We start from the raw sequence: 15449 nt of genomic DNA, 5'->3' as shown, positions 1-15449 counted from the left end.
TCATTCTGCTTATGTTCACACATCTTGGGCACAGGCACTCTAGCACCAATGGAGATAAAAAGACTGTTCATCTCGCTACAATTTTTTTAAAAAACACCTTTTTTACCCAACTATGATTACAGTTGTCAGAAATTAAGACTTTTAAGATAACTTTTACATTGTCCTATGAGTAAAATCTTGGAGGAAGGAAATATACATGTGGTCCACATTACTGCAAAGGCCACTTGGGGTAAAAATCTCGAAACCTTTTCAAGGATAGCCCCAAATCTATTTCTGTGAGTCACGGGCTGGCTTCCAGCAGCATTTTTTTCCCCCCCTGTGTTTCAAAGCAGATTACTTTTTTCCAGATGCTAGGAAGTGCACCTAAAGGTTACATATTTTGAGCCAAACTATTACTTTATAATGAATCTTTTCTTTCTTGGAATCTAATACGTGCTTTTGCTTCTGGGACTGAATTTTAACATTTTAACACTACATAGGACAGCCACAGATCTTAGAGCAGCACCCCTTCCAAGCATCGGAGGGGACTCCAGCCGCGACCACCACCTTTCTCCAAGGGGAACAGATGGCCTGCTGCAAGGATCTGTGTTCTTGGGCACTTACGATCACCCTCAGCATTATACAACTCAGAGAACGTCTGCAAAAAATCAGGGATTAGGACAACCTCTGGCACTTGTCCCAAGCAGTTAGCAAGCACACACTAACATCGGTCCATTATTCTGAAATCTGAACCATGCCTCGTATCACAGTGCTTTGGGAAGGCAAAGAGTTAACACACGCATCTAGGGTGTACCCACAGCGAGAATACTCTAACCCTCATTCATCCCTTTCTAGGAGTGCAGAAAGCCATTAAGAGAATGTAGGAAACAGTATTTTCTGCCTGGTTAAGAGGAATACTTAGTTCACAGAAATCAAGAAGGGAGAGGAGGAAGTTGTTCTTTTTACCTGTTTACTCCTGTTCCTCTTTTAATGCCTTGCCACAAATGTGTCTCTTTTTACTTGCTGAATATTTTACCGGTTTAGACCTATTTAGTGTAGGTCTGAATTCAGGAAAAATATACTCCTACTCCATCATTATAAACCATGCAACTGTCTAATTTTTAAAAAAAGATTCATATGTAACATATATTAATAGTACGATTCAAATCCAATATGCTTTAAACCTCAGAAATGTTGTGTCTGGCACTGAAACTGCTGCACATTTGTTCCTTATTACATATTATTCACAAAGTTTTGGGCACATCAAAGTCTATTAAAAAAAAATCTGTCAGAAAAGATTGCCATAATTGATTGATGAAGCAAACATGGCCAGAATTCAAAGCCAAAGTGTACAGATCACTATTTTCAATTACTGTAGAAGAGACAAGCAAATCTGTGAGTCTCTTGTGTCTAATAATGGGACTGGGATTTGCTGGTTCTGCAAGTTAAAGGACTGCAGCACTAACAGCAGCTCTCACCTCTACTCACTGCCCATTTTCACAAACTGTGTGGGAATGCAAAATATCCAAGAACTCCATTGACTGACTTGTCTGTCTCACTTGGTTGCAATGCCCAACAGATTCAAAAGAGCATGACTATACTAATCAGTTCTTTGTAGTTTTTGTAGCATCTTACTCCAGTCCTCCCAGCAGCCACACTCATCATTTGGTAGCTTTTCTGTTCTCAGCACCGTTTCCTCATTCTTCACTAAAGGGAAGCAAAACAAATACTATTCCTCTTATCATCATACCTGCTTCTTCTATCTTTAACTTTTACATTAACTCTGGACTGAACTGCCCACAGACCCAAGGAGGGCTGAGGGGGGACCCTTGACAGGATGCTTAAAAGTTAGGTCTAAAAATCAGAAGCGGAGCTAAACCAAAAGCATCTGTATTGAGGTACTTTGTGAGCACTGGAAAACACAAAAGGCTACCAGAAATAGCCAAAAACAGAAACCATCTTATCACAGAAAGAAACCATGTGAGCAGTGGTCAAAAACTCAGCCTCAGCACAACAGTGAACATGTTTCTGTGTTACTGCAGTAACTGCAGCAGGCAGTGGCCTGTCTTGTGTGTGGCATAGGTATTTTTTGTTTCGTTAATCCGAACTGATGTACTTTTATCTTGTGAAACGTGCAGGCAGGCAGCCCCATGGTCTCCACTGCTGCTGGTGGAAGGGTTTGCCCAATTGCAGCAGTGAGAACCGGTCCTTTACCCTTTGCCTCGCAGGCCCCTGTGAAAGCTTGCAGTGTGCGTGTCAATTCAGCTCTGATTCAGAAGGGCAACATCGCAGGAGCTTCCCTTCCGGCTCGTCTCCTGCTGTTCTCCTCCTCATTCCCCAAATACCTCTAGCAGGCATCACAGGCCAGGACACACAAAAACCCCAACAGTCAGATAACACAGAGAAGCAAAAAAGGAAGGAGTGAGAAGAATGTTCCTTTTCCCTTTGAGGAGCCAAAAGAGAATTAAGAGTAACTTCCGAATTTACTAAGAAACTATTAGTCAGAGATGGATATGAAAGATGTAGGTTTATTCACAACAGTGCTGTCATACTGACCCTTAGAAACCTTGAGGTGAGGGGCTAGGAGATACGGGAAGGTGCAGCAGACCGAAGATGTAAAATACTGGCCGGAGGGCTCTAGGGAAAAGAGCTGAAGATAAAGGGAAGAGACAAGCTGTAAAACAGAGAGAGGGAGAGAAAGGAGTAAGACAGAAAAGAAGCAAAGGTATTAAAAAATATCCCCCACACCACCATGACATAGAATGAACCACCACCGCAGGATTAGAAGGGCATGATGAATTCTGGAACGAGAAGAGAGACTGAGGGCAGGTCTCCTGAGGCAGGTGCAAACAGACCGTGGATTTGCTGTGCTCCAAGCAGGCCAGACCTTAGGCAGCGCCAGTTAGGAGGTCTCCTAAGAGCTCCACCAGTGCTGACCACAGGCTCGTTCACCTGCCCCTCAGGAGGGTCCACTAGTGTAATGCTTAATGCTGAGCCCCAGCCAACAGAGCTGGGCAACTTCCTCAGTGCCAGCTGCCTCAGGACAGTTTCAGTCGCCGTGAACTGCCATATGCTGGCACTGATGTCCTCTCTCTGTCCCAGTTTTCTGTTTCCACTCCCATGCTGCCATTTCTTTCTTAGTACCATCGTACGCATTCACACAGGTAAGCAGCAAGTGGAGCCAGGCAAAATCGAACTTGAGTGGAGCAGGATTAAAGAGATGGGTTTAAATCCAGATCAGTTCTCTGGTCTAATTCACCACAAGAATATTCGTGCCAGCAGAGGCCTGGGCCTTAAAATGAGCATGAAAATGCAAAGCTCAAGGAAAGCAGAGCAAGACTTGCAAATGAAAATTCGCTCTTCACAACAGTGTAATAGATGCGAAATTTTAAAACAACGCAACAGACATTGTTCTACCTTTGCAAGGACTGTGGGACACAGTAGAGTGCTTTCCAGGTCTTAGATATGGATCTCCTCCCCCAAGAAAACTGAGCTGAAAAAAAAAATCTATATGCAGAGTTGCCACTTTCATACCTGTGGTTCTGGCTCTATATTGATCCGGTAGGCTTGTGCCTTTCCATCTTCTAGAACAGGAGGTGACCAGGTCTTCCCTTCAGCTCTACAATAGGAAATTAAAGAAATTTGAACAGAAGGAAAAAAATAACTTTTTTCTTTTCAAAAAACAAATACCTTGGTATGAACTATAAACTGGAACACAGAAGGATTTATACAAGTGCCCTTCAGCAATAGGGCTTATGCTACCCTGCACAAATCAGTCTTGGCCCTTTCAACACAGGTCGCAGGTAGAGCAAGCACTGAGATAGTTTCCATTCACAAATGCATCTTTGGTCCTGCCAAGCAGGAACAGGATACTGCCACTGCCCAAAGTTTCTATGAGCCTGAGCACTTTTTTCCACAGAGGTGTCTCAACATACAGCTGGGATTAGATCACTGACATACATCTGTTCTGTTCAACGCTTAGGGTAAATAGGATCTGCTTCTCCCATTTGCTGCTTTTGTCAGGCCTGCTCTTTGATTTTCCAGTGAATAGAAGGAATGGCAGGTGCCTACACAAGGTCTAACAGACATATACACAGGCATTTCTGGATACAGAGATCTAGAATTTTATCAGAGCTACTGAGAAAGTCTTGTCAAACTGAGACTAAACTTATGCAACTTAAGCTAAAGCTCAGGATCATCTATGCTTCTTCCTTGCTGAGCTTGCAGACCCTAGAGAACCTGCAACAGATCAAATGCTATGTGGAACAGAGCAGCACATTTGTTAATAAAAAGGCAAGATCGTTTTAGCTTTGGGAACACAAGAACTATTCCTGCAAGGAAAAAAAAGCCTTCCACTCGCCTACTGCATGCTGCTGCCTCTGAATGCACAAGACAGTGCATTTCTAAAAATCAAAAGGACCTTTGCTGAACAAAAGAGCATACTAGAAAACCAAAAAAAAAAAAAAAAAAAAAAAAAAAAAACACCTCTCAAAATGAGAGAATCAGCCTCTGAGCTTTGCACTCCTCTAGTCCTGGAGTCAGGAAAAGTTTGTTCAGCTCCTGGCAAAAACAAAGCAATCTCAGGATTGCTTTGAGCCTTGCCTACCTAGAAAGCAACTGCTCCCTGCATCCTCTGCTTCCTGGGGGCTGCAACAGAACGGAGACCACTGGAGTTCAACCTTTGCTTGGGAGGCAGTGCTCAGCTACAAAAGCTCTCAGAGGACGTGCCCTTCTGCGAGAGGGACTGCCATCGCCCAAAGACATTTTCCTTGGCCCACACATTTCAGCTGGAGGGAATCTGTTTCTCAACTGCTTTGAGATAGAAGAGTGAAATCAAAAGCTCAAAACACAGAACACTAATTCTTCTGTTTAATCCCAGAACCTATGTGTATGCCACTTAAGGAAAATACGATGAGTTCTTGTTCTACCAGGCATAGGTCACTTGTCATGGCCAAGGATCCATTCTTTGGACTCTGCCCCCTGCCACATACCACATTCAACTTTGGTTTAATTATCTGCAGACTCCAAGCTGGGGGCAGAAGAAGCAGCACAATTTTAACCCAGGAGTCTTTGGTACAAATTTCTACCTCCAATGTTTTGCATTTAAGACAGTCAACATATAAACGCTCACAAATTAGGGTTTGGTTCAAAACCCATTAAAACTGAAGACTCCCATTGTGTTTAATGCACTTTGGGCCTTGAAGATTTGTGCTTCTACTCTTCCAAAACATTATTTGCTACTACAGTCATGGCTTTTTCAACATGGAAGAACTCAGTTTATCAGAACAAGACATCTAGCTATGAAAAATATTTTTACTATAACTATTTGACTTCTGGCTAGATCTCTACTTTTTTAAATTTGCCTTTATTTTTTTTTTTTTATTGGAATGAAGGAAACTGATCTTCCCAGAAATGGCACCACTTCTAATGAATCTAACTTGATTTCTGCCCTGATCTAGTGCTGTACATATTGCCTCCACATTAAGAATTTCTTCTGGAGCTCCAGAAGAATGAAGATGCCTAATTACATTGCCAGAGATCATTATTTCTCTACTTTCTCCTCTTGCACTGAATTAGTCTGATGTTTGTTCACACTGTCGAGGAGAGTCAGACAGCTACAACATCCTTGTTCCGATTTGCTCTGGAGCTCTTGTGCCAAATACAATTTAAAAGAATCCCTAAAGATTTCAATTTGCCAGTAAATAAGAAAGGAAAGATTCATAAAATGATCTTAATTCTAGAAGATTAAAATGATGAATAACAATAAATTCCCTCTGCATTAATCTAAGGCATTCAGTCATCAGTAATAGCCACCGCTTTCAGGTTAAAATTTCCCAATTTGCCATTCCCCTGAAAGAGATAGCACTGCACCAGAAAACAGCTAACTTGCTTTCCAAAATAATTAGAGACTTCTTCCCATTTTATGAAGAATGTGGTCAGGTTTCAGCCAAGTTTACATGTAGAATCGCATTCATAGTTAGCATTTTTAATCATTAAACTCAAATGCCTTCTTTCAATACCAATTATTCAGACCTACCAAAAACTTTCATTTCAGTATAAGCAAGAGGCAGCCTTTTACTGCTTCCACCAAATGACAGTATAGAATGGCCTGAACAGAGCCAGAGTGACCTCAGCTACACAGCTTCCAGCTGAACTACGCTAAAATCAAACTGATAATGGCAGGATTTAGGTTCTGGTTTGAATTTTTATAAGAAATCCTGCATGGCAGAGGAGACTGCAAAAAACCAATAGCCTTGACAAAGACATAAACCAACATCACCTGAAGTTTGAGGAGCATGTAGACAAAGAGACTGCCTCCTCTCCACTCAAGCAGGCGAGCACAAGGCAGTTGGAAGTAATTAAGAGGTCCTCTGCCTGAGAGTAAGAGTGTATGGGCAGTTGCTGCTGAAGAGCTGATGTTTCAAATTCACAACCTAATTTATACACTGCAGTAACTCCGGCACACATGTGCAATCCTGGCAAGACAGGCAGACAGAGGGGTCTGCTGAATTCCCCCCATAGCAAGGGCTGACCAAGCTCTGGAGCTGCTGGAAAGGACTGCTGGGGCCAGCGCAGCCACCCCACACTTCCCCAGAAGCAGCATCGTGCCTACTGACATAAGCATGTCTTTGTGCTTAGGCAACAGCAAAAAATAATCACGCCTTCCTAAGCTAACAGGCAAGAGATCAGACATTGCACTCAAGTATTCCAAGTAGCTTAATTTACACCTCAAGGATGAGGAAAGTGTTTTCAGATGTGTTGTATTCTGCTGTAGGGACATAAAGTCAGCTATGCAGAAATCATTATCTTGCATTAACAACGCTCTACTTTAATGGCTGCTAGGACAATACCAACAAAAACACCTTACTTGGGTTAGCGTAAAGCCTTCAACATGTGGCTTTTTTGGGAACAGATCCATTAAGACAACTAACTAAAAAAAAAAAAAAAGAAAACTGCAGATGCCTTTTATCCCACAATTTGTTTTCTAAAAGCTTTAGCGTCATTTTCAAAAAGATTGCTTGCATATGGACACATTTTACCAAAGTGTTTTTTCACCTGGTAATAATCTGGAAGTCTTGCTCTCTACATTCATAGAGCTACTTTTAAGTTGCAAGAATTCCCGGGTCTTACTGAATTTCCAATTTCTCCACCCCCTTATAAACTAACATTTAGTATTTGGGCAAAATGCCAGAGTGAACCTGGGCTGCCGCCATCCACATTTGTGCAGCAGAACAGGTGTGAGCAGGACAACAGCTGTTCAAAGCACCAAGGAACAACCATCTCACAGAGTTTCACCCCAGCCTGTTGAGTCACTCCTAGCAGTGATTGCTTTAGCTTACTGCCCATCCCCTGAGGACTATCCATCCCCAAAGACGTTACAGCTAAGGCAGCGATTGAAAAGGTGATCTTTACTACCCCGATAGGGACACCGGCCGTCCAGGACTGAACCAAGTCTACAACCAGCTACAGCTGATGTTCATAATTCCCCAGGATTATGAACTTCATAGTAGTAACTGGAAGGTGTTGGGACAGCCCCTGTAACACTTTCGGCCACTTTACAGGGGAGTTAAGGCTTTGCGTAACCGAGTGGACAGATGTCATGCTGAACTAACCTCAGCTGAATGCCCTGATGCATCAGACTCAGTTGGGGTATGCTAAGGAGTACCTGAAGTCAAGGTACTGAATTTCTTCTCCCTTCATGCTTCTGGCTGAAACTATTCTTCTGTATCTGGGCTCTGGAAAGCTGAAAGGTTTTTTCTGCGTTAGTCCTTGAGGAGTTCCAAAGGGGAAGTTGTGATTCACTTTTTCAGTTGTACTTTTACTGGAAACTTGAGAACACACATTGTAATGCTTCCCATATTCCAGCAATATTACTGCAGTGCTTACAATAAACGTATGTACCTTCTCACCCTCATGAGCGGCCTGACAGAAACACGCGTAGAACTGGGGGAATTGGGGGAGCGACTCAAAAGGAAATCGGCTGCATGAAGGTCTGGGGGCCTTTGGGGCTACATTTCCAGGATATTCATTACTGCCCTTCTCTTACTGAAGACTTAAAACCTTCAGAGAAACATCATCCCTGTGAAAAGAGCCAGTTTAAATACAAGAAACTTTGTAAACAAGTTCTCCAAACAGACTAAGTAGAGTTTTAAAGGTGGATTGGTTTGTGGTGGCCCTCTGCAAACTGCTTGTGTAACTAATGGAGTCAAGATTTGGTTATCAATCCCTGGGCAAGATGCGACCTGCAGTTGCGAGCAAATACAGTTCTGCATGTGGGGCAGCTGCTTCCCCTGTTCATTCAGTCTCAAGCAAATGTGACCGAATCTGAGCTGCTCTGCAGGCAAAACAGTGTCATTGCCATGTGTAAAAGAACCTGGGGATTTCCTGACTTGAACACATTTGCTTCTTTCATTCCTGGAGTTGTACAGAGCAAAACAGAGTCCATCCCACTGCCCCGGAGCACGGCAGGGGTTTACATAGCCCCTAGTCAAAAAAGAGTTACCACCTCTGAAATAAGCTCCCAACAAAGTGCTCTTAACACAAATGCTTTCCTACCTACAAGAATACTCGGTTTAAGGAAAAAAAAAAAAAAAAAAAGGAATAAAAATTAGTGATGCAAGTAGTACATTTGTTTTCTTAATGTAAAACCATGTAGATGTAAATACACACAAAGTTACCTCAGCACCCTTCAGCAAGTTCTACTTAAAATCCTTTAGCAGTAATGGTCATTCATGGAAATATTGACAGAGATTTAGCCACTACAGCATGGAAACCATTACTGACTGTATTTATTAGCATTACCTTACTGTTTCCTCGACCTTCACCATCTCCATTTTCTCCTAGTTACACTGTGAATCCTGCCCAGCAGAGCCTGTGGCAGTTGTGCCCCCAGCACGGATGAAGGACTAACTGCACCACTGCTGTGGCATGCACACCACAGGAAAAGGCGAGGAATAGAATTTATTTCAGACAAAGAACCACAAAGCTGAGCCTTTGAGAACTTCTGCTTTGATAACCACAGCCCGGGAACACTCGCACCGCGTTCTTTCCTCCCCAGAGCAATGCGAACGACGTGCAACAAAAATCCTTCCAGAAGCTTTAGGGCTTGTGCTGTCAGCTGCCTTTAGCAGGAAATAGGTGCACTCACACAGCAGTACTGGGGTTCTTTGCTCTACCTGGGCTGGACAGATGTTTTCCAGCATCCAGCCAGCTCTGGGCCCAGCAAAAAATCCCAGTATTATTACCAAATGAAAAGCCTACGATTGGATGGGCTCAGGAAAAACAGGATCAAAAAAAATTTTTTTTAAAAAAAAAATCAAGCTCTCAAAACATGTGAATTCTTCTCTGCACATCATAGGAATATGAACACATTAACAGGAGAAGAGGAGGGGCAAAAAAAAGCACATTTCTTTCCTTATATGGAATTTCTTCACATGTATAACTTAACTGCACAACATGAAGAAGCACAAGCAAGGTTTACCACATGATAATCTTTATCCACACATTTACATTATTTTAAAAACTGAAGTCCCCAGCCTCCAGTCAAATAAATGTATTTTGTGATTAAATACCAGGATCTCTGTAACACGTTTCCTCACACAGTAATTCACAGGAGTTCTTCACAACAGGAGTCTTCTTTAAACAGCTGCTGTATACCTGCCGTTTACTTTCCTTGCATACGTCAGTAAGAGAAGTGAGGCAGATATCATGCTACGTTGGCTTGAACTCAGATATGAAGATGACACCAGAGCATACCAGCTGATTTATAATCACAGCATCCTAAACCATTCTGCTAAATCTTCATTAGTGCTATCAATTACTTTCTCCCACATAAACCAAGTGACATGCACTGCTGCTAGCTGTTCATACTAAGCCTACTTGAACTCCTGCCCTCGCATTTCAAAGCCTATAACCATGACCTGAATGCCTACCCCTTTTTATAGGGATGCCTAGGTAATTCCTCACACATTACATCAGTAACCACATAAGCATCAGTTATATAAATTGACTTCTTTCATGAGCAGATGAGGATTTTCCTCTGCTCTGTTTCTGAACAGTAAGGCTACTGTATTACTTTGCTTTCTACAGCACTGGTGTTCAAAAATGGCCCTGCACTTCAAAGGGCAGAACTCTGCCAGATGAAGTCAGTAACAAATTGCCTATTAACTGCAATGGGGACTGATGTAGATCCAATAAAGGCACTAGAGAACAGTGGTGAGAAGAAAGAGGGAGAGCTCCAGTCCAAGGGGACTCAAAGTCCTTTATCAAGGTGAAAGTAGAGATGGAAAAAACGTACTTTAATACAGACTAAGTGGAGCCAGCCTCAGAGACACAGTGTCGAGAGCACCCTGGACAACCCAGACTCTTGCAGGGGCCACAGGGAAGCCTTAACACACGAGACAGCTGCAACACCCCCTTCACAATGCAGTCTTCCCAACCAACGTGGGCTCGGGGCACTATCCAGCTGCTTTGGCAAGGATGCAACATAACCCTACATACTCCCAGCTGGCAGATGGCAAAAAGCTTCAGAGAAAACTTTCTGGCTCACCAAAACTCCCTGGCACAGATAGGCAGGTCTGGACAATGCTGCCAAGGACTTTCAGTGCTTGTGTTAACAGAAACAGCTGAAGTGATACTACAAGTTCTCTTGTCCAGTGCCTGGGGTCATCTGTGTGCTCACTCTTCTCAAGCAAAAATCAGCAAAGCACAGCTCCAATCTAATTTTATGGTTGCTTTTATTTGAGGCATGATTGGATTTGAAATAACAAGTCTTCCCTAATAACCAGGGCTGTACTACAGCCACAAGAGATGTTAATATTTAAAGGAGTTGGAAAGGCTTTATTTTAAGAAGATAGAGTAATATGTAAGCAAGAACAGGACAAACTGCACTGTTACTTCAGTTATCTTTGGGCCCCAAGTATATTGCATGCATTAGCCTGAATGACAGCTATGCTCCAGGACAAGAAAGGGTTGATCATGAGAAAGAAGAGATTGATTTTAAATGTTTAAGTGCATGGTTATGTGAAAATACACAACTGCAAAGAATTCAGACCTTATTTATCAAGTCTGCAATTATTTTATTGCTAATCCTTTGTTACTGTTGCAAAATAAAGCAGTTTTTCATATCTAAGGTGATGACCATTTGGAGAACAGAACTCACAGGCTCTACTAAGCATTTTTTTTTAATTTTAAATCATTGTTTGTTTTGCTATCAGTGCCCTCCAGACACTGCCTTCATCTTCATAAAAGTTATGTGAAAGATCAGATGCAAACAGCTGCTCTGAGCTCTGCATTTCTTTTGCACTTGTTCAGAGTTATGTTCTTGCTACTGTATACCCAGAGGTGTCATCTATAGGTGCTGAAAGCTCTTATTGACTGAGTTCAACTTCAGGTATTTGATGTTCTGTAGAAGGGCATACAACCCACTTAATAAGGCTGCTTTAAATTTTCTGAGTACCTGTTTGATTTTCATTCCTATGAAAACCCCCTCAACACCTCTCGATAGGATCCATTCACGTGCTTACCTTTGGAAATGCCCACTGAAATTAGCAGTCAGCTTTTGGTGACCAGGAGGCAGCTGATTAGTTCATATTATGGGGCATAGTTGAAGCAATCCAAGCACCTTTAAGAGATCACAATGCCAGATTTGACAGTTTGCTGGTTACAGCAGTGAAGTTTGTTTCTCTCCTTGGACCACTCTTGTTTTGCTGGACTGGTTGTGAAACGAATGTTCCACCAATTTCCCAGGAGTTGTGTGCTGGAATTTTCATGCAACTACTCCAGATACGCTAGGAAACAATGCAGTTCCTTTCTGCCAACATAGCTTTGCTTTTTGTACCTCAGATCTTTTCTGCTGTCTCATAACTTAGTTTCTCTGTGGGTCATGCTGCCACAGATCCTACAATGACCAACTCCTTCCAGAATACAATGTGGCTTCCTGTGCAGAAACCATGTCAAATGCACTCTCCAACAGCTGGCACATCTCCTTGGCTCACACAGCCATCGCGCCAAGTGATCCGAATGCCTGGCTTGCATTATGCTGTTTGGAGGTTAGATGTTTGTATTCCATTGGAAGCTCTTACACCTTTTTTCTTTTGTCTGCCCGACTACAAAACATTTTTCTCTCTTACCCAGTTGAGCAGCAGAACCTATCATCAAACTCACTGTAAGAGTTCTTCTGATAGACTAATTGAATGACAGACACACAGGCCCATTCCCAGCGCATCCACACAGCCAGGCCGCGCTACTGCCGAAGTCCAAATCACGACAGAAATCTCACTCGGTTATTTCCTCCCAAATATAGAGGGGAGATGCTGTCTGTACTGCACAGGAAAAAGTTTTAAACAGTAATATTTTATTCTATGAATGAATGGTCAGTCATTCTACTTGTTTTCCCACCAGCGTGTCCACGTACCTCACATGGATTAATCCGATACATGGGGTAATCGGCATCTCCTCCCATCAGATTTAACAGGGTTGATTTGGGTGATCAACCCCTCCAAAAAAAATCCAGAGTTCATGTAAGGATATCCAGGTCTGTTAATCTGGCCCTTTTCAACTGCACAATAATTCTCCTTTCCTGTTTTTCCCTTTTATGTTATTCACCCACTCTGATTTTCCTACTGAACTTTCTAGTCAAGGGCATTTAATATATACAGCTGGAAAACAAAAACAATCTTGTTATGTATCTCAGTAATACATAATGTCAAGAGTTCATTGAGAAAGGGTACCAGATGGAAAAACCCCGACGAGAAGCAAAAGAATGAAAGCTCTTCGCCAAGAGCGCCATTGGCCTGCTATCTGACTGTGCTGCCCAGCAGCATGCTCAGGACTTGATCTGTACAGAGCCTCATCTGGTAAAATATAATTAACACTAGATCTTGCAAGTTTTCTGTAAAGCCACACAACAAATAACCCCTTTATTTCAAACATATTTTGCAGACAAACCACACTTATTTTTAAATAATGCCCTCTTGTTGAGTTGCAAAATATATTTTATCAAAGAAGGCATAAATCAAGGACACTACTTTGAAAAAAGCCACCTGACTGACAAATAATAATAAGTCATTGCTCTGCACAGACAAGCTCTTTCAGAGTCAGGTTTGCTAGCAGGTTTTAGAAGTGAGCAGAAGTTCTTAGCAATTGCTAGACATTCACACAAAACAACCAAACACCACCCCTCCGAGACTGTTCTCTCACTAAGGCAAGCTCACTCCTTTCTTAGAAAGGCAGATCCTAAAACTGTGACTCATTTTCACTGAGGTAGCAGCCCTGGACATGCTTTCAGCAATGATTAATGATTGGGCAGAATCATCTGGAATTCAACAGGTCACCTGGGAACAAGGAGAGAAATCCAAGAGCCGTGTCACCAAACACTCAGTTGGGCCAAACTAAAAATAGATCTAATAAAGTGTTAGTGAAGTGTCAGCTTTTCTTATTGAAAAAAGAGAAAACCTACTCAGTTTTTCCTATCAAGAGAAAGGCCACACTTTGGCCTGACAGCATACTCTCAAGGCATTGCCTAGATATATCTACTTGCTAAAGAGCCAACAGAACCAACTGCAAGACCACATTCCTGAGCTAAACCACCACATACGAAACAGCTCCTCCTCTCAAACTGCTGCCTACATCTGTTTTGCAAAAGCCTGAGGATTTTTTTTTCTGATTATAGGCTACCAGAGCTTTTGAAGCCTTCACAAATGCAGAAGTTTCAAAGCCCGACAAAATCATTACAATCTTGTTTGCTTTCCTGATTAGAGAAGTCCATACAACCTCACCCACTAATCCTGCGTTGCCACAAATCTGCAATCCATTACCAGCAACATCTGCAGCAGAAAATCCATCACCCCTCTAGATACACTGGTAAGTCCCAAAGTTAAAAATACTCATCTCTGCAGGTATAGTTTAATAAATTCAACCTGAAGCCACAAGGCCTTCCTATGCCTTTATCTACATAGAGCCTTCACTATGTAGAGTCATCAAAATCTTCTTTCCATTCAGCAGCTTCCAGACCACAGCTAGGTCATTAAGTAACATTTCCTTCCCTTAGGCAAACTAAACAGATCTTTCTCAACTCCCACCAATGCACATACTCAAAGTCCTACAAGATCTTTGTGAACAGGGAAATACTGTTTTGTGGGAGAACACAGCTATACTGGGTGTGATACAAACACATTTCTTCTCTGCACTATGGTCAAGACAAAATTCCTTTTCTACAAGTAGAGCAACCCACCTTCACTGAGATACCATTAACATGGAGCACACCAACATTAGCTACAGCCACAAGCGTGATCAAAGCTACTGCCAGCAAGATTCTAGCACCACCTCTTTTTTAAAACAAGATTAGATCAAAACCAGCAGAAAACTGCGTGAGAAAGCTGTCCACATCCCACATGCTTCCCACTGACGTTCTTCGGTATCAGTACGAATATCTTTGACCACACAGCTACGTGAGACCATCAGATAACCTTGCCAGCATTTACTGTGCTATGAGGGCAGAACACAGAACTGGGATATAAGGCTTTCATGCATGCAAATCTGGATGAAAAGAAAGAAGGGGGGGGGGGAAAATCACCTACTTATTTCTATGGATACAGCTGAACCCCAGGCAAGCAGGACTAAACAGCATTTGAAACAGCTTCTGAACCACTGCAGTTTCAGCACAGTACATTAAAATATAATAAAAATAAACTCTTTACATTAATATGCCAGAATAAATAAAGTTCAGAAACCACTAAGTTATTTTGTTTGACAGAAGTTGCTATCTTGGGACAGTTAGAGCAGACAACTGCATGCGATAACATCTTCAACTGTCTGATTTTAACTTGCTGCTACATGTGATTTAGTGGACCATTGCCTAACCCTGACTCTGATCCACTGAGTGACCTTGGGCAATATCCTCCTCCTCCTCATCTTTTTCAGCTATTAGGCAGGCTTAGTGATGGATAAAAAGGCCTTCAGGTCATGAATAAAAAACTCTATAGATTTTTTTTATTATTATAGTCTTTAGTCATATCTGGCACTTCCTGCACCAGGCATAGACAAAACTGGTTTCTGATTCCATCAAGCTTGTTTTAGAGCTGTTTGAGTACAATTTTGTTCATCACTATCATTACTGAAATATTGAATGTTAGTCACTGATTCAACTCTGGATCTGGCTCTACAAATAGAAAGTCATCTTTTCATTGCTGTGATGACCAAGTCTCCATTCACCATTCATCAAAAATTTATCTTTCAAATATAAATACTTAAGTACTGAATAACTTGAATATTACAAAATGACACTAGACATACTTTTAAATTTGTAGAATTTCAATGTTAGGGAAAAAGGAAGCCTGGAGGGTCTGGTCTAAGTCAATGAACAGACACTGATCAGTAACAGTGTCTGAAGTGGAGTGAAAAAATGGGAATTCAACCCATAGGAAATTCACATGGTAAAAAAACTCCCATATACCAGAATGAAACCTCAA

General features: G+C 41.9%; 1 protein-coding gene across 1 annotated transcript in view; it reads right to left on the bottom strand.

Annotated features, from left to right (window-relative positions):
• Positions 1-15449, bottom strand: part of PDLIM4 (PDZ and LIM domain 4) — a 64903-nt gene that overhangs the window by 31657 nt on the left and 17797 nt on the right. The window contains exon 3 of the mRNA XM_062587643.1: positions 3514-3598. Within this exon, the coding sequence (XP_062443627.1) occupies positions 3514-3598 (85 nt within the window). The remainder of the gene's footprint in view (positions 1-3513; positions 3599-15449) is intronic.

Source organism: Rhea pennata, chromosome 14 (genome assembly GCF_028389875.1).
Source record: "Rhea pennata isolate bPtePen1 chromosome 14, bPtePen1.pri, whole genome shotgun sequence".
NCBI classification, from domain to species: domain Eukaryota; kingdom Metazoa; phylum Chordata; class Aves; order Rheiformes; family Rheidae; genus Rhea; species Rhea pennata.
Note: the sequence above shows the minus strand (reverse complement) of the source record. Positions and strands in the feature narration are given on the sequence as shown.